We start from the raw sequence: 19,145 nt of genomic DNA, 5'->3' as shown, positions 1-19,145 counted from the left end.
AAGTTGAAGAAAACCAGTCTACTGAATGTAGCTAGACCTGGTCATGATTTTATCTTATTCAGTTAATGGTTTCAGACCATGCAGGGTTTGGGGGACCGGACAACTAACAGGGTAATAAGCACTCTGGGGAACGAGGCACAACTGCATCACGTGGGAGCTTCAGGGGGACGTAACTAAGCCGCGTAATATGGGAGGAGGCAAAACACTTGTAAGGTAATAAGACGCATCACAACCACAACAATAGGTTTCCATAAATCACCCAGCTACCGGGGTATGAACATTTAAAAGAAGATCTTACCCTAGGATACCTAGTTAATAATGAAGCTGATGTCAGAGATTCCAGTTTGCACTTTTTAGCCCAAAATATAATTTCATTATCACAATACAGGTTCTATGTCTACCCCAGAATTAGCCAGGTTCAATGCCTAGCCCCGGAAATAGCCAGGTTCAATGTCTGGCACAAGAAATAGTCAGATTCAGTGTTTAGCCCCTGAAATAGCCAGGTTCTATGTCTGGCCCCGGAAATAGCCAGGTTCTATGTCGGGCCCCGGAAATAGCCAGGTTCTATGTCGGGCCCCGGAAATAGCCAGGTTCTATGTCGGGCCCCGGAAATAGCCAGGTTCTATGTCGGGCCCCGGAAATAGCCAGGTTCTATGTCGGGCCCCGGAAATAGCCAGGTTCTATGTCGGGCCCCGGAAATAGCCAGGTTCTATGTCGGGCCCCGGAAATAGCCAGGTTCTATGTCGGGCCCCGGAAATAGCCAGGTTCTATGTCGGGCCCCGGAAATAGCCAGGTTCTATGTCGGGCCCCGGAAATAGCCAGGTTCTATGTCGGGCCCCGGAAATAGCCAGGTTCTATGTCTGGCCCCGGAAATAGCCAGGTTCTATGTCTGGCCCCAGAAATAGCCAGGTTCTATGTCTGGCCAGAGAAATAGCCAGGTTCTATGTCTGGCCAGAGAAATAGCCAGGTTCTATGTCTGGCCAGAGAAATAGCCAGGTTCTATGTCTGGCCAGAGAAATAGCCAGGTTCTATGTCTGGCCAGAGAAATAGCCAGGTTCTATGTCTGGCCAGAGAAATAGCCAGGTTCTATGTCTGGCCAGAGAAATAGCCAGGTTCAATGCTTAGCCACAGAAAGCGCCAGGTTCTATGTCTGGCCCCGGAAATAGCCAGGTTCTATGTCTGGCCCCGGAAATAGCCAGGTTCTATGTCTGGCCCCGGAAATAGCCAGGTTCTATGTCTGGCCCCGGAAATAGCCAGGTTCTATGTCTGGCCCCGGAAATAGCCAGGTTGTATGTGTGGCCACAGAAATAGCCAGGTTCAATCTCTAGCCACAGAAATAACCAGGTTCAATGCTTAGCCACAGAAATAGCCAGGTTCAATGTTTGGCCCCAGAAGTAGCCAGGATCTAGGTCTAGCCCCAGAAATAGCCAGGATCTATGTCTAGCCCCAGAAATAGCCAGGATCTATGTCTAGCCCCAGAAATAGCCAGGTTCTATGTGTGGCCACAGAAATAGCCAGGTTCAATCTCTAGCCACAGAAATAGCCAGGTTCTATGTGTGGCCACAGAAATAGCCAGGTTCAATCTCTAGCCACAGAAATAACCAGGTTCAATGCTTAGACACAGAAATAGCCAGGTTCAATGTATGGCACAAGAAATAGCCAGGTTCATTGTCTAGCCACAGAAATAGTCAGGTTCAATGTCTAGCCAAGGAAATAACCAGGTTCATTGTCTGGCACAAGAAATAGCCAGGTTCTATGCCTGGCCCCAGAAATAGTCAGGTTCTATGCCTAGCCCCAGAAATAGCCAGGTTCTATGCCTAGCCCCAGAAATAGCCAGGTTCTATGCCTAGCCCCAGAAATAGCCAGGTTCTATGCCTAGCCACAGAAATAGCCAGGTTCTATGCCTAGCCACAGAAATAGCCAGGTTCTATTCCTGACCCCAAAAATAGCCAGGTTCTATTCCTGGCCCCAGAAATAGCCAGGTTCTATGCCTGGCCCCAGAAATAGCCAGGTTCTATGCCTGGCCCCAGAAATAGCCAGGTTCTATGCCTGGCCCCAGAAATAGCCAGGTTCTATGCCTAGCCGCAGAAATAGCCAGGTTCTATGCCTAGCCGCAGAAATAGCCAGGTTCTATGTCTAGCCCCAGAAATAGCCAGGTTCTATGTCTAGCCCCAGAAATAGCCAGGTTCTATGTCTGGTACAAGAAATAGCCAGTCCAGTTTCTCTATACTATTATGATGGCAGGTATCACTTCAGCTCAATCCTTTCGCATGCAGACAAGGAGGAAAGGACACAAGATTTCCTGGGAAATTTACAAAGTGTCTGTTTGTAAAATGGAAGAAAGTGGTTTCACAGATATAGGTCCCAGGCCTACCCCTCTTAAAAAAAAAAAAAAAACACCATGTAAGTGGCAAACAGCTTTAAATATGACTCTCAGTTGAACGCTCAAGTAATATCACCAGTGTAGTTCTTGTGACACAGTTTTAAGCATAGATTAAATTCATAAACAAGCATCTGCAAAGCAAACATGTCTTGTTTTTGGGACCTTTTTGTTTTGCCAATGGATTTAGTCATGCATCACAGCATTACCGATGCCGTGGCACGTGGCTAACAAATTAAAAAAATAAAATAATTTTTTGTAAAAAACCTTTTGATGCATGCACCTACAAAGTGACATAGGTGTATTTTTTCTTTTTAGTTACTGATTCGAGTTGGATCAGTTACCAAAAAAAGTGCAAAAGTTATTTTTTCGAAAACAGGTAAGAGGGAAGCAAAACAGGTGTACAGAGGTTGGAGGGGGCAGAAGCAACAATTAAGCATTGGCGGGGGCAGCTTTTAATGCAGAAGGGGGAAGCAACATGAGGAATGGGAGGGCGTAAGTAACACAGGGAATGAAAAGCGGGAGAAACACTGTAGCGCGGGTTGGGGCCAGCAGCAAACCGGGGGGGCGCGGGTGGAGTGGGGTGAAGTAACACCAGGGCACAGGTGGAGGACCAAACGGACAAAAGACAGTAACAGGGAACTGGTGGGGAGAAAGCACATTGGTGAGAAGGCAACTAGGGAGAGTGAGGGCGAGCACATGGGCAAGAGAGGAATACAGAGCGTGATGCATGCGGGGAGAGAAGCACATGAGACAGAAAGACTGCTGGAAAATGCATGACCTCTTGTAGAAAAAAGAAAAGAAAATTGTAGCGTATGAAAAAGCGAGCAGTGAAAAGACATAGTAATGAGTCCATGCTCTAGGGGCGGGTGAAACACAAGAAGAGAAAGATAAGCCCATACAGCTAATAAGAAGCAAGCAAATGAGAGTGACAATGACAGCAACCAAAGGTAAGCATTGGGCGGGCTCTAAGCCTACTTGAAGACATTATGTCATGTTACAACAGACATCGCATGCGCAAACTGAGGTGAGACCTAGAAAAGGAGTATGTGTTATAATTCCACCATAATGGAACAAAACTCTGGTCCAAATACCTCAAGGACCAACAGAACTTACCAGGAGAGACTGAAATCCACCCACAGCACACTTACTGATTTCCAGCTGTCGCTGTATCCGTCCTTTGCTTCGTTCCCGGAAAGAAGTTTGTGTCTCATTATACTCCGTCATGGCCTCCACAAACTTCCTGGACAATACTGAATGCTAGGAGAGGTTTTTAAAAAAAAACACCATCAAAGACCCTGAAAGTCAACAAGCACACTTCTCCTTTAAATCCTCAAGCAAGAACAGCCAAATAAACTGTAGCTCTTAATGAACACTGCCTCACACTGTCAAGGAGCAAGTTCTGATAAAAAAAAAGACAGGTGAGTATGAGAGCGAACAGTCCCCGGCCCACCCAAGTTTCATAAAAAGCAATCAATGCAATCTCATTAGTTTTTAAAAACCAGCATCCCACCGCTGAATTCATTCATGACTTGAAAGGTTCCAGAACTCTAGTTAGCACCTGCTGGGTTATTTCAAGTTGTAGTTCTTTCAATAAATGAACAGTAAAACATACCAAACCCCAAAATAGACCTGGGCATTACATTCTGTTATATCAAAGACACAAAAGGTGATGGAAGAAATGCTTGCACTAAGTGTAACCACTGGCAGTCCCTCGGGGTAGGATTCAAACCCATCGTTTGCCCACCATCCCTCCTCCAATTAGACCCAGCCAGGTGCTTTGTCTCTCCATCCCAAAGTTTTAGAAAACATAAATAAGACTTGTTTGGCACCGTTGTTCTAAATGCTGATGCACTGACATATGAACACCAGGAAGGCTATGCGTGGACGTTGCGCAGCAGAAAAGCATCAAGTCCCCTGCAATGTGTCCAAACAGAACAAGAATTTGCAAAGACACAGTGAGTTTTATGTGATAATGTGTGTCTGGCAATCCTTTTAAAAGATTAAATGAGATGGGGCATTTAAACTGAAAGATGGTGCAGGCCCCTGTTTTGTACAAAAAACGTAATTTATAAGCTTGTAACTCAGTAGGACATGACGTGGCCCTTTGTGGTCTACTCCCTCTTTTTAGGGGAGCACATCTGTTTACATTTCCTTATCAAATGGGGACATGGGTATAGCTGTGACTCTGCAGAAAAAAGGAAACATTTAAGACCATCACATCCCTCCAATTGGGCTACACATATTGCGAGAAAAACAGCCCAGACAGAGAACTTTGTTTTAGGGACATCCCCTGCTTCGCACCACTCAAATCAGTAAAGACAACACGAAAGTACCATAGTGGAGAATCGTGATCCCCTAACCTATGGTAGCAAACAGACTTGGGATCACCAAGATAATAAACACTAGGAAAGGCAAATCATTCCGGGAAGAAATGGAAAAAACACCAAGCATTATCCATCACAGGTTTTGTTTTTAAATGTGGATATTGAGTTTTTGAGATACAAAGAACCAAATTACAAACACGGTTATAAAGCAAAAAAAATAAGAAAAAACACAGCAAAGGTTCCAATATCACAAAGAAGGTTTGGGTACATACATATGGAAAGCAGTGACGTGCAGTCAACGATCAGAAAGGTGAAATAGAGGTGATAGGCGATGAGAACGATGCAATAGACATAGGCACAACAGAGTGCGAGGCAGGGGCGGTGGGACTAGAAGCCACCTGGGTAGCCAGGTTATGTCCTTCAGGGGAGATCTAGTGGGCATTAACTCGCATTAGTCCACAAGGTGTTCTTGGCATTACGCAACATAAGCCAGATAATTTTGGGCTGCCCCTATGGCCCCAGTGGACCATGACTCGTCTCTTGGCGAGGAGCAACAGCACTGCTATGAGACGGCAGAAACCTAATGGGGCAGGCTTGACAAATATGGCAGACCATTGGTGACAATTGCCGGCCAGGACCAGGCAAGGTGTAGAAGGTCCGCATCAGCGGCCCCGCACACAGCACGCTTCTCCACCAGGCCCATCCGTTGCAGGGCTGCCTGGGTACGGTATATGCGGAGGAGGAAGTCTACATGGATAAGTCTCAATTTATAATTCTGCTACAGCATTCTGATTAAGGAGCAGCAATACCTCCATTTATCCTCTGTCAGGTCCTCCCCCAGACCTGCCTGCCACTTTGACAGTCATTGGCTTATGCGATGGAGCCTTGTCTTGCATTGTAGAATACAAGTGGGTGATACGCCTCCTACGGGGGAGAGTACAGAACATGTAATCTAGAGCATGAAGAGTAGCAGGCCTGCGGGTGAAGGAGCCATGCCCAGCTCAGCAGGCACTGTGCAATCAAAAGTATAGCAGTATGTCAAGTGGTGAGCACGCAGTACGAGCCTGCAGGTCCTGCTGCAGCAGGAACTCACCAGCGGGATAAAGCTTCTCAAGGCCCAACATGAACAGCTGACTTTTAGTAAATGCCTCCACTGTAGGAGGTAAGAGCGGGTGGTCCATGAGGGAAAGATTAGCAGAACAGAGGCTGTCCACTCTGGAGGCACAGCACAGGTTCCACCAGGCCGGGAGAGTACAATGGATGGTATTTATACCCCTGCAGGGTGTCCAGGAGGAGCACAAACCATTGTGCGCAGAGGACAGGCCCTCGACAACTTCGGCCTATATCGCGATATGGGGGAGGTGTTGGACAGGGTACCCCCAGTAGTGAGCAAAGTGTTCTTGGGCGGGCACAATTGCAGTATAACTCACGGTCAGGAGCCCCCCCCCCCCTCCACTCAAGAGGCAGTGTCAACGTCTCCCAGGCCAACCACAGCTGCTCGCCAGCCAAGATGGGTGAATGTGTCCAAGAAACGCTCCTGTGAGTGGGATCAGGATGTTCACAAACAAATAGAGCAATTTAGGAGGAGCCACCGTTCTGGCAATGGCGACGCATCCGCTAAGAGGCAGGGGCAGTCTAGACCACACCAGTAGGCGTTCCTCCAACCACTCAGCCACAATTTTCCCTCCAAATCTGTGACACATTTCTACTAATGAAAATCCCAGTTTTTTTGTTCAGATGGATCACAGAAAGAGGCTGATACGGATCACAGCTATTGGCTGGTTTGTCAGGCTGAAGGAGCATGACTAAGAGGGCTTCCTGCACGGAGAGTGGCAGGTGGCCACTTTCCCTGGCTTCCTTTGCATTGCAAGTAGATTGGTACCAGGTGCTGATCATATTCCTTGCAGTAACGGATCATATGTTTATTCGGGCCCAGGGTCTTACCCCAGGCCATGTGGCTAATGGCCTGAACTATATCTTCCAGTATTTTCTGAGAAGCGCCACAAGTGTACGAACCGCCCGGTAACATTTGCCATAACCACAAGCAGCAGCCTCCTGTGTGGGAAGGACATCTCGCTATCTGCACACTCCTCATAATCCCTCAGAATTTAGCGAGGTGTTGCACATCAGCCGTGTCAAAGTAGTGAAGATCGTGCAGTTCCAGCTTCAAAGTGTGCAGGCGCGACTGAAAGATCGTGCAAGACACCAGACTGCTTAGATGTGCAAACAACCCACACAGGAGCGCTCCGAGACAGAGCCCGAATTGTGTTTGAAGTATTCAATGATAGCGGTGCAAATGTCAGAGTGGAAGGAAGGGGGTCCAATGCGTATTAGGAGGAAGTCGCTGAGTGAAGGCACAGGATGATGTCTTGCAGAAAGACAAGGTCAGGAGTACTGGTGCGTGATCAGAGGGGGTCCGGGCTAGCTGATCAATCACAACCACACAAATCTCCAGTAAGAAGCCAAATGTCAATGTGCGACCAGGCGCCCTTAGAGGTGGTCACAGATGTCCCCTTGGTGGCACAGGGATAGCAAACCCACCACACATCTACCAGTTCATGGTCTATCAAAAGAGTACAGAGCTGAGCTGCAGAATGGGGATGAGGTTAAGAAATCAGCCTGGAGTTGGGACAAGGTGCTTGGTGACTTACTTTTGAATAAGGATACTTACTAACCCATTGCTGGGCAGTGTGTATGGCAAGCAGAGAGTTCATCTGGGAACCCAGCGTAAGCCACTGGTAAGTAGGCCACGTTTATACGCAGAACCAAATATATATACAAATTACTAGTCTGCAATGGCTTATACTCTAAGTAGTGGTTAGGTAGTCAGTAAGATCTAGGGCATTATGCATGCTTTGGTGCATGCTTGATGTAAAATGGTGCATCATTGATAAAGTTCTCATTTTCTCAATTTTACCAATCAGGGGGTGAAACCGCTCTGCACCTCAGGAGGGCTGGTCACTGAGGTAGCACCTTCTTCCTATTTCAGTCTGGATAGCTCGGGCAGGGCTACACAGCAGGAAACACTTCAGTACACTGTGTGGACAAAGATATTATGGTTTGGATGGTGTATGCAAAGGGACAGCAAAAAAGTGAACTCTGCCTGGGAGTGGAAGCTCTCTTCATTCTACGCGTACAGAGGCGTAACATGCATGATTTCTGCTGCCTAAAGGCCCTCACGTGTCCTGTTTGCATGACAATTACTGTGCCTTGGAGGTACAGGGGGACTTATCAGTTGCAGACTTTCAAATATCGAATATCTCCACCTCCAAAATGCACACTCACCCCACCCCAATCAACACATTACCTACCCATGCAAAGCCCTATTTTGTATGTAGAACTCCTTGTGCAATCCACTGTCCCCTTATGTGCCTAGACCAGGTGCTCCACAACATATCGAAGAGATTGCTCAGAGTAGTCCACTGATGGCGCTCAGCCTCCCCAGGTTCTAGCAGGATAGGTTTTCTTACCTGTGTTTTTCGTATCCGGAGATTCACTGAGGTTCTGTTAGCGCTGGCATCCTGTTCGAAGCTCTGTTCAATCGCTGAAAGAGCAAAGCAAATGTTATCTATAAGACCAGCTTCTAAAGCTGCATGCCAGTCATCCGCAAATGATACATCAATGGCAAATAATGTATGCCTAAAGAACAAGTGATGGACGGAAAGCTGAACAATGTCAAACATTCATCCCACGTACAGAGATCAGGCCCATAATGTATGCCAGCACAGTGCTAAGGCTCAAAGTTTCAGGTCTAACTAGCAGGGTATCAGCTGTAAGAGATTTCATTACAGTATCAATCGTTGTACATACGCTGAAAACGCTGGCCTCAATGCCTGCATCCCAGAACCGTACTGCAAGTTAATGAAAACACACGCAAGCTGGTGCCCTCCACACAAGTCCACACTACAGTCATACTTCAATGTACGCTTTGTTGGAAAGTGAAATACAGTTTTCTGGAGCATGAAAACGTGGTGGGTGAGTATGTATCCAGAAAGAAAGACGGTTGTAAGTCACTCCACAGTGTAATCTCCATGCATGTGATCTGCGACAGAAAGATAAGGATATAGGCACTCTACTTACCTGTTGAAGAAGTTCAGCAACACTGCATGTCCCAAAGTGACTTAGCTGCTGGATATTTACACATACATGTGATGTGACACAGGCCGCAGGGCTTCAAAGTAGGAACATCTATTATTAATGGTAATGAAGTGGCTTTACATCTCCAAACTGAAGAGGTTAGCATACCTCCCAGGGATGACTGTCTTAAGGAACGTCAACAGTCAACAATTCAAGACCATAAGACACCCCAAGAAGGCTGCAGTAATGATATTAATGCCTTTAATAAGCACACTGACCCTTTCCCGTAATGTACTTTGTTTATTTAAATGCACTACAGCACAACAGGCAGAACACACATCCACAGGTAGCTACTATATCCACTAGATAAAGTTTTACCAAAGGTAAGTAGCTTGTTCTTCTGATGGATACAACTACCTGTGGATGCCTCACCTTATGAATAGAGTCCCAAAGCAGTACTGCACTCTGAGGTGGGTGCCTGACTGGTCACACCAAGAAATCCTGCAACACAGAACGTGCAAAATGGCCGTCCCTCCTGACTTCTGAATCCAAGCAATAATGATTCGCGAAAGTATAGAGGGAAGCCCAAGTTGCTGTTTTGCAAATATCCACTACAGGAACACCTCTAGCCAAAGCCGAAGTGGCAGACTTAGCCCTGGTGTAATGAGCTCTAATACCCTCAGGAGGAACCTTCTTTGCCAATGAATAACAGATCATAATGGAAAGAATGACCCACGTGGATATGGCTCTTTTATGGACAGCTCTGCCTTTCATCTTGCCCACATAGCCAACTAAGAGGAGTTGGTCATCCACACGTAAGTCCTTTGTTCTCTCAACATAGAAACTGAGAGCCCTTCTCGGGTCTAAGCGATGGAGTCTTGGAAGAGGACAGAAGGATGGAAGAGTAATAGACTGCCCAATATGACAAGGAGTGACAACCTTAGGAAGGAAAGTCGCCCTGGTTCTCAGCACCACTTTATCAGCACAGAATGACAGAGGGAGGTTTGACACTAACAGCCTGAAGCTCACTCACACACCTAGCAGACGCCGGAAGATGTGAAGGACCAGATCCGGATGGAGATGCCACTTGTGATTGGCCGAGAAATGCCAACTGAGACGGTCTGCATGTACGCTGAAAACTCCGGCCAGATGGTTTGCTACTATGGAAATCCGATGGTCCTGAGCCCAGGACCAGAGCCACAGAGCCTCTCTGCAGAGAAGGTACGACCCTATTCCTCCCTGCTTGTTGATGTACCACATCGCGGTAGTGTTGTCCGTCAAGACCTGAACTGACTGACTGCGAAGGGACAGCAGGAAGGCCTTGAAAGCCAGATGTATCGCCCGCAATTCTAACAGATTGATGTCAAAAGTCTGTTCCACTGGAGACCAATGATCTCCAGGTCCCCCAGATGAGCACCCCACCCTAGAGTGGAAGCATCCATTATGACCGTGGCCACTGGTGGTAGACAAAACGGTCTTCCTTGAGAAAGGTTGCCATCCACAACCCACCATCTTAGATCCTTTGCAGCGTCTCTGGAGATCGTTAATGACTCTTCGAGATCCCCTTTGTGTTGAAACCACTGCTTGCGGAGGCACCACTGGAGAGCCCTCATGTGCCAACGTGCATGAGTGTCCAACAGAATGCAAGAAGCGAACAGACCGAGCAGACGAAGGACCTTGAGGACTGGAACAACCGCTCTTTTTTTAAACATTGGAATCAACGCCTGAATGTCCTGGATCCGCTGAGGCGGAGGATAGGCCTGATTCAATGTTGTATCCAGTACTGCCCCTATGAACAGGAGGCGTTGAGGGCTCCAGGTGAGACTTGGGCACATTCACCGAAAAGCCCAGACTGAACAACAACTGCGTTGTCATTTGGAGGTGACGCTGCACAAGCTCCGGAGACTCAGCTTTGATCAGCCAATCGTCCAGGTAAGGGAATACCGATATTCCCTTCCTTCTGAGACTTGCTGCAACCACTGCCATCACCTTCGTAAAGACGCAAGGTGCGGAAGTAAGACCAAAAGGAAGGACCATAAACTGGTAGTGTTGCAACCCCACCACAAACCGGAGATACTTCCTGTGTGACATGAGAATGGGGATATTAAAGTACGCATCCTGCAAGTCGACAGACACCATCCAATCCTCTTTGCTCAACGCCAGAAGCACCTGCGCTAGAGTCATCTTGAATTTCTCCTGTTTGAGGAACCAATTCAAAGTCCTCAGATCAAAGATAGGCCTCAATCCACCATCCTTCTTGGGGATCAGGAAATATATTGAATAGCACCCCTGAGCCATTTCCTGCTCTGGAACCAACTCCACTGCACCTTTTGGTAAAAGGACTTGAACCTCTTGCTGAAGCAACAGGAGATGATCCTCTGAACAAAACGAAGGACGGGGAGGGATGGGAGGGAGAAACTCCCGAAAGGGAAGGAAATACCCTTTCCGCCACAATATTCAATACCCAGGAGTCTGGTGTGACTAACTCCCACTCGTGGAGAAAATGAAATACCCTTACCCCTACGGGAGAAGCAGGACTTTAAATGGATGGAAAACTAGGGCTGTTTTCCTTGCTGTGCTCCCCCAGAGGAAGAAGATTAGGCAGGGGGCTGGGTGGCTCCTCGCGTTCTAACCCTCCCCCGCTCTCTAAAGGACCTATATGGGAGGCTGGCAGACTGTTGAGTCATGGATTGAGGTCTTCCACGATAAGCAGCTCCACGGCCAAACCCCCTAAACCTCTGAGAGGACCTGAAAGGAGTATATGTGGAAGCTTGCAGTCCCAAAGACTTTGCCGTGGCGCTACTCTCTTTAAAGCGCTCTAAGGCAGAGTCCACTCTGGCGCCAAACAACTTTTCTCAGTCGAAAGGAAGGTCTAATAAAGTTGCCTGGACCTCTGTTGAAAACCCAGAAGACCTCAGCCACGCATGTCTACTGGTGGTGACTGAAGTACCCATCGCCCTGGCCACGGAGTCTGTAGTATCCAGACCAGACTGTATGATCTGTTTGGCCGCAGCTTGGGTGTCCGACAGGAGCTAACTGAACTGCCCCCTGCATATCCTGCGGCAAAAGTTAGGCACTACAGCTCTAGCCATGTCCATCAGGGTGTGCACATATCTACCCAACACACAAGTAGCATTGACCGATTTTAGGGCAACCTGCAGGATGAGAAAGTCTTCTTAGCCATCTACTCCATCCTCTTGGACTCCCTGTCCGATGGAGTAACAGGAAAGGAACCTGGTGCAGAACGAGCCAAACAGGAAACCTGGACCACCAAGCTCTCCGGAGTCGGATGCTGTGACAAAAATCCCAGATCCCACGGAGCAAGCCTGTACCTTCTTGCAACAGTTCTGGACACAGCTGGTGATGTAACAGCCTTTCTCCAGACCTCTAAAATAGGCTCTGTAAGAGCATCATGGAATGGGAGAAAGGGCTCCACTGAAGTACAAGAAGGATGTAAGACTTCAGTCAAAATGTTAGTTTTAACCTTAGCAGCTGGCAATGGAAGGTCCAAAAAACCTGCAGCTTTCTTGGAAGGAAGCCGCCTCTTCCGTAAACTCCCCTGGGGATGAAAGATCCCACTCAGGGGAAGTTCCCAGCCCACTAGCGGAGTCTAGGCCCTGAAATTCTCCCAAGAGCTCAGCAATCTCTTCTTCCTCCAACAGCTATCTCTGGTACTCTTGCTCCTCCAAGAACCTCAGTGCTCGCCTCCAACCTCAGCGTCGACATGGAGTTAGCCGACGTCGCCAGCTTCAAAACCGATGGGCGCAGACTGGGAGAAGGAGATGCACTTCGTCCCGACCGGGATCCATCCAGGGCCAGAGTTGACTCCATCGGCGCCGTCGACATACGAGGCGCAGCCATCGCTGTCTGCCTAAGAGGCGATGTCATCGGCGCCGGAGGCCTATGAGGCGATGTCATCGGTGCCAAACTGGCCTCCTCAGCATGAAAAAGGCACAAACTGAGCCAACTTGTATGGAGTCGGAGAGCCCAAGTTGAATGCCAATGGACCAGTGGGACTAGCCGGTGCACCAGCAGGGGCCACAGCCTTATTGAAGATACTGAACATGGCACTCAAATGCCGCCGGATCCGCTTCCTGAGTCGGGAAGGCAGGAAACTTTTGCTCTTCATGTGGTACCTGGGTCGGATCCTATGCCACCAACTCTTGAACCCCAGGCGAAAAGCGACGACTTGCTGAGGACTCAACCACCTCAAAGAGCGATGGCACCGACGAAGCCTGAGGACTTTGAGGCTGGGGAGTTACAGTGGGACTAACCTCCCACGTCATATGACGCCATCTGGATTGACAGCGAGATCGAGATGACCTCTAGACGAATGACGTTGAGTCGTGTTGGTGCCGCTTCTTTTGTGACTTATGGGATGACGAGTCTCTAGTCTTAGACCTCCGATGACTTCTGTGTCCTTTCTTCGCCTTAGCTAAAGAAGAGTTTAGCCTTTCTTTCCTTCAGCGCTTTCGGATTCATCCTTTGGCAGGACACGCACTCTCCTACATTGTGGTCCGAACTGAGACACCATAAGCAATCCTCGTGAGGGTCTGTGACAGACATAAGACCCCTGCAATCACGACAAGGTTTAAACCCTGACTTTTTAGGAGGACACACTAATAGAGTACAATAAAACACCTTCAAAACAGTAGCTTCTCAAGAGCTTGGAGAAAACCGTTAGCGTCGAAGGCACGGAAAAAAGGGTAACTGACGTCAGCACGCCGGCAAGGACATCTTATTGCCACAATGACGTCAGATGGAGTCGCGTGCGGAGTCGTGCAATTGTGACGTCCAAGTCGACGTGAAGAGCTGGGAAGAAAATTTTCTGTTGAATGCTGGCACATTGGGAGAATTCAAAAGGTGAGGAATCCACAGGTAGTTGTATCCATCAGAACATCTCGTTGCCCGAAGTCTGCACCTTTTCCTACTCACAACAGCATGTTAACAAGACCATCGGCTGTGCCTATAAATGGCTATTTGGAGAGGAGCTATGGTTTTGATGACCGGGGCGCAAGTTATGGTTTGTGGCGTGAAAAATAAATGGTGAATTTCAGTGGGTTCGACCCCTAGTCATAACTGCACTTTAACTGTGTTTTTTCATTAAGTATATAAAATAGTATCAATAAATTATTATCTAGGTATGTGCCATGCGGTTTTCACATACACCCACACTGCAGATCTTGAGAGAACATGCTCACAACTGAAGAGTTTTTTGCTATTCTTTTTTTCTTGAGTCGGTGAAATAAACAATTCTCGTGCTTGGCAGCCAGAAACAAAGGGAATTCAAGAGGCACTCCTGAACGAGTCCAACTAATACCATTTTATCTTCGGTAGTGGACGAGAAGTGAAAGTGTTGGAAGGGCATGCGCAGTGCAAGGCAAAAAGTTCAATGTGCACAGAAATGTCACAAATTGAAATCCTGGATTGTTAATGCCACTGGCCCGACAGCCTTGCACTTGTAGCTTTTTGCAGAGGGGTTTATATAGGTGAAAAGATTGATCTTTCCACTGAATAGTCTCTGCGCACCACCGCTTCGACACCATCGTTGTTGATAAAGTACATGGAGGTAGCACAGTGGGTGGAGACCAAGACCAGGTCAACAATGTCTCCCCAGAATGTGTTCCTCAGGAGTCGCAGTATCCATTTGCAGACCAGAGCGAAGAGCAAGGACATCCAGGACATGAAGAAGCCCAATACGCACAGGGAAGAAAAGACCACGTTTAGGAACAGCGGCTGAAAAAGAAGAATCAGCTGCAGAAAGTTGGGCACTCTTTCTTCCAGGGAGAAGCGTGCTCCCTTACGATGTCGAGAACTGCTGATCAACTCTAGGAACTAAAAAGGCAGGAATTAGTTACAAACTTTAGCGAAAACCGAGGGTGGCAAACTGCTCAGATTTAAGAATGAAACAAAGGACCATAAACTGGCCTTGCATTCCAACCATTAACAAGTACAATAACCCTCTGTGGCACTGATCGATGCTGATAGGAAGCAGGAGACACAATTCGCTTCTCCAGGGCTTGATAACCTGATCGCCTTCAACGCCTCCCATTTTGTGAATCTGTTCATGCATCTGAGATCCAAGGTGGACTTAAAGCTCCATCCCATCCTGGAAGTCAGATAATACGGGCAACAGCACTGACTCTTACATTTGCTGCTCTGCTCGTTGCTAAGAATTGACAGGGACGCAGTCTACAAGATGGGAGAGCTACCAAAATGAACACGTTACCTACCTTCTGCAATGCTTGCTCTGGTCGATACTCTGCAGCAGCCTTTTCGCTTCTTGAATTCCTCCAGGCACCACAGCGGATGAGGAAATGTTTTTCATTAACTGCTCCTGCGCACCAACATGTGGCGCCTACAGATCCTAGGGCAGCCTTGCCCCAATTCTGGATGTAACAAGGCAGAGTCGCACACAGGCACCACCCATGCACACGGATGTCAGCTGAAAACAGCATTCTGGAGCATCATTACCAGATCCAGAACCGTGACATTTTGGAGAATCTAACATGGGACCTTATTCGCACCTAGAACTCCACTCCACAGAACAAGCAGAGGGGAGGGCGCGGACAGATCTGTGGGTAGACAGAGTATCCATCCGATAAAGCGTTAGCAAAGGTAAGAAACTCCTGGTTCTAATGGAATGAGCCCGAAGACCCTCAGGAGGTTCCTTCTAGGCCACAACATAACATCTTGATACAGAGGACGATCCCTCTTGGTAAACTTTTTAACTGTCCTTCCCTTCTCTGCACCAGCGAATCAGATGACAAGTGGGTTGTCCACTCAATGCTCTTTAGTCAAATTAATAGAAAAAAGGAAAGCTCTCTTTGGATCGTCGCAATAAAGATTCTCACCCACTTTAAAGGGATGTGGCAGAGAGAATGAGGACAGCCTTCCCAGACAGGGGAGGGCAGATACCGAGACAAAGTTAGGAGGATGGAGACAGGCCTACCTTTGGGAGTTCAAGGAGGACCTTGCTAGCAAAAGACTGCTGATTAACTCTTCCTGAGCACTGCCACCTGGTAGATTTTGGGAGTGAGGGATGGGACTACAGGAGTGGTGGTCAAGGTGAGGAAGAATTTAGACATGGCCTCCCTTTTGTCTGTCTCCAATTCCTTCTTCAGAAGTCTGATGACAGTCTGGTGCAAAGATCTCACACTTCATTGTGCCCCTGTTTAGAATACTCCTGCTTGGAGCCAGCCACGTGCTATTTGCTGTGAATACCATCAGCTCGCACAAAGGATGTGTCGGGACAGCAGTCCGACAATAAAAACTAAGAGAACCAATTCAAACTCTCTGAAGCCCTAGGAGGTAGATCCACATCCCATCTCTAAAACGTGCATATAGAAGTGAGATCCAAGCAACACCACTTTGTTCAAGGTACAGGTTGTTCATGATAAGTAATGGAGTCTTGCACAGAGTAGTTGAAGAGCTGCTGTGAAAACCAGTCTGCTGTCTGCTCCTCACTGCCAGTCTTCCGGAGATCAGGGGGACATCACCCGAAGTGTGCACTGTCTGTCGGAAGGAGAAGTCTCTCTAAATCCTTTAAGCCTGATTGCCTGCTGAGAGGGAAGACGTGTTCCTGACCTGGCCGGAGCCAGCCTGAAAACATCAGGAGGAGAACCCCTACCCATTCCCGGTGTGAGGAGCAACCAAAGCAAACCGACTTTTCTCAAAGTGCGGAGAGTGGCCTGTGTCGTTAAGGGGTTGCCCCGGTAGGCTAGTGCAGTTTCTCAACAAGTTGCATTGATGAGTTTGCCTGCAAAGGAACTCATGAGCTGAAAGACTGGTGCTGCCACTGTGGTTACACAAGGAGAGGATTATTACCAAGTGACAAACCCCAATCGGCCCAAGGTCTAGAATTGCAACCACAGGACGTGGCTGAATCAGGCCTGAAAGACGACACCACATGGATAGCATCTACCTAGAACTAGAGGTCACCTAGGTAGAGGCTCTTATCCCAGAGATATACTGGTGTCACCTGGTGCCTACGTGGCAGAGCTGAAACTATTTCAGATACTGTCATTTGCCTCTATATTTCTTAACATATGATATATGCAGGAAAACTTATGCGTTAAAAACACTTCATAAGTGTATTGTGCATTAATAATCAGTTCACTGTGTGGTACCATGGTTCTACTATGTGTGCATCATCTGATCGAACACCCACCACTTAGCTGATATATAACAACATACCCACTAATATACAAACCAAAGAAAGAAAAAAAAAATCACATGCAGTCTTCAATTAAAATTTCTGGGACAGGCGAAAGTTCACTACACACGGGCCTCGGTTTTTTTTTTATTTACTGTGTTCATGGTAGTTCAATAGCAGAAACCTCAAATTGAAGTCCCAGTCAGCAGGTTCCTTCGTGTGTAGACCAAAACACTAACATGCCCAGAGTTGCCTTTAAACAGTGTTTGATCAGAAGTAAACAGAATTCTATTATCGAATCACATTTGCTGATTGAAATGGGGGACTACCAATGCAGGAGGGCCCTAGACCCCCATGGGTAGCCAACTTGTGGCCCTTCTTTTTAGGCACCACCCTTTACCAGCAGATGTAGGTAAAAGTCTTGGGTTCAAGCTGGATAAGGAACTTAGCTTAGAAACACTGATTAATGTTACATTTGCTACCTCCTCATTTCAGCTTAAGTTTTAGAGAGAGTATAAAAAGTCATTTCTCCCACATGCAGACCGATTGTGGTGGCAGCGTCTATCCTCTTGAGGACAGATGATCCTAAAGCTTGCTATCTAGGCCTATCAAACAAACATCTTGCCCGGTTATGGATAATCCAAAACACCAGCAATTGGCTTGCGGTTTACAAAAACATTATTGCATTTCATAGGCCAAGTACCAGTTTCACTGGTTACTTCCTGCCTAAAGCATTCCGTTTAAGGCTTTACATCTAGTTTATAGGAGACTCCCTGCCGCAGGCCCTCCCAAGCGTTATGAGTTCACATCAGAAAACAGAAGCCTATGCACTCATTGTGCTCCTCCTGTAAGTTTCTCACTGGAGTTCAGAGTTTTAGAAAGTCTTGCTTTGGAGAAGAATCTTTCACAATACTAGCAAAAGCCTGGAATAAGCTGCCTGCCTCAGTGCAATCTACATAAATTGAAAATACATTTCGGGGGAAGTTAAAGACTATTTTTGTGTAAGCCAGCTTTATGGCTTTTCTAGTAGTCCTGCAGCTTGGCCCTCTGTGTAATTTCTGCTGTCTACTGTGCAGAATATTCTCTCAGCCCCAAGACACGATTTCTGTGGACGCTGCACTTTTAAAATACCTTTATTCATTTAAAAAATACTTTCATTCGCTTTGGAAAATAGCATTTTATGCTTACTTTTTAACTTTGTTCGCACTTTATTGGCAATTTTCTTAATTTCATTGTTTAGTTGTTCAAGCTCTTCTTTAGTTCCTTAAAGTGAAAAATAAAGAAAATTAAGCAGATGAAGTTTTACTATAGAAAGCTGTGAATGCGACATAAATAGGTTGTACTTTTTATATCTCACAAACTGGAGCTCCAACTGTTTGTTCAAAACGTTTTTGGAAACAAGCTTTCAAAGAGCACACACTGAGTTTAAGGCAAACAACAAACTGAAATTATGCAAACTATCTGTGTTGGATTTGTAAAAACCAAAGAAGACATCTTTGTATATTCCTCAACCTACTCAAATTAACAAACTGAAATCCATTTCTAACATTAAGTAAATAGGATTAGAGTCAACAATTATTTCATAATAGAACAAGAAGGAAGACATTGTTGATCAAGCAGAAAAGGAGCACTCATCACAAAAGACAGGAAAAGAATCATTAGGCGGATATAAAGATGAATCTAAGATCCGCCTGTGGTGGACGTTCAGTGGAACCATGCTATTACGTACATTACAGTCACTTACCTACGTAACCCATCCAGATGTCAATGAAGATGCGTCTTGTCTGACGCTACAGTATATTCTATTCTAGGGAGATCTGTTCTGTCAGCTCATTACTAGGCCTGGACACATTTTGCTAACGCAACACAAAAGGTTGATGGACTGAGTGCTGAAACTTTTCAACTGCTCACCCCCAGTCACAGATCTGGGTTTAATCCCTTGTTCTTTTATTCACCATGTCACCCCAGTTTGGACCCACCCAATGCAAATCAGTCTTGACCCTGTTCGTCATGGGAACAGTCCAGCCCGAACTGCTAAGCCAGGTCCGGGGTCAAGACTGATTTGCATATGGCTGGGTCCAAACTGGGGTGACAGGGCAAGCAAAATAACAATGGATTAAACCCAGACCTGTGACCGGGGGTGAGTGTTTAAAAAGTTGACACTCCGTCCATCATTTCTATTTTGTGATATTGCCACATTTTACTT

The 19,145-nt window shown here is 46.9% G+C and overlaps 1 protein-coding gene across 4 annotated transcripts in view; it reads right to left on the bottom strand.

The window, feature by feature from the left end:
- Positions 1 to 19,145, bottom strand: part of STX2 (syntaxin 2) — a 240,503-nt gene that overhangs the window by 99,476 nt on the left and 121,882 nt on the right. For all 4 annotated transcript variants that reach the window (XM_069215360.1, XM_069215357.1, XM_069215359.1 and 1 more), the window contains exons 4-6: positions 18,128 to 18,202; positions 8,178 to 8,251; positions 3,532 to 3,640 (exon numbers count right to left, since the gene is read on the bottom strand). In XM_069215360.1, coding sequence (XP_069071461.1) covers positions 3,532 to 3,640; positions 8,178 to 8,251; positions 18,128 to 18,202 — 258 coding nt within the window. The remainder of the gene's footprint in view (positions 1 to 3,531; positions 3,641 to 8,177; positions 8,252 to 18,127; positions 18,203 to 19,145) is intronic.

Source organism: Pleurodeles waltl, chromosome 11 (assembly GCF_031143425.1).
Source record: "Pleurodeles waltl isolate 20211129_DDA chromosome 11, aPleWal1.hap1.20221129, whole genome shotgun sequence".
Taxonomy (NCBI): Eukaryota; Metazoa; Chordata; class Amphibia; order Caudata; family Salamandridae; genus Pleurodeles; species Pleurodeles waltl.
This window is presented reverse-complemented; position numbering and strand designations above follow the sequence as displayed.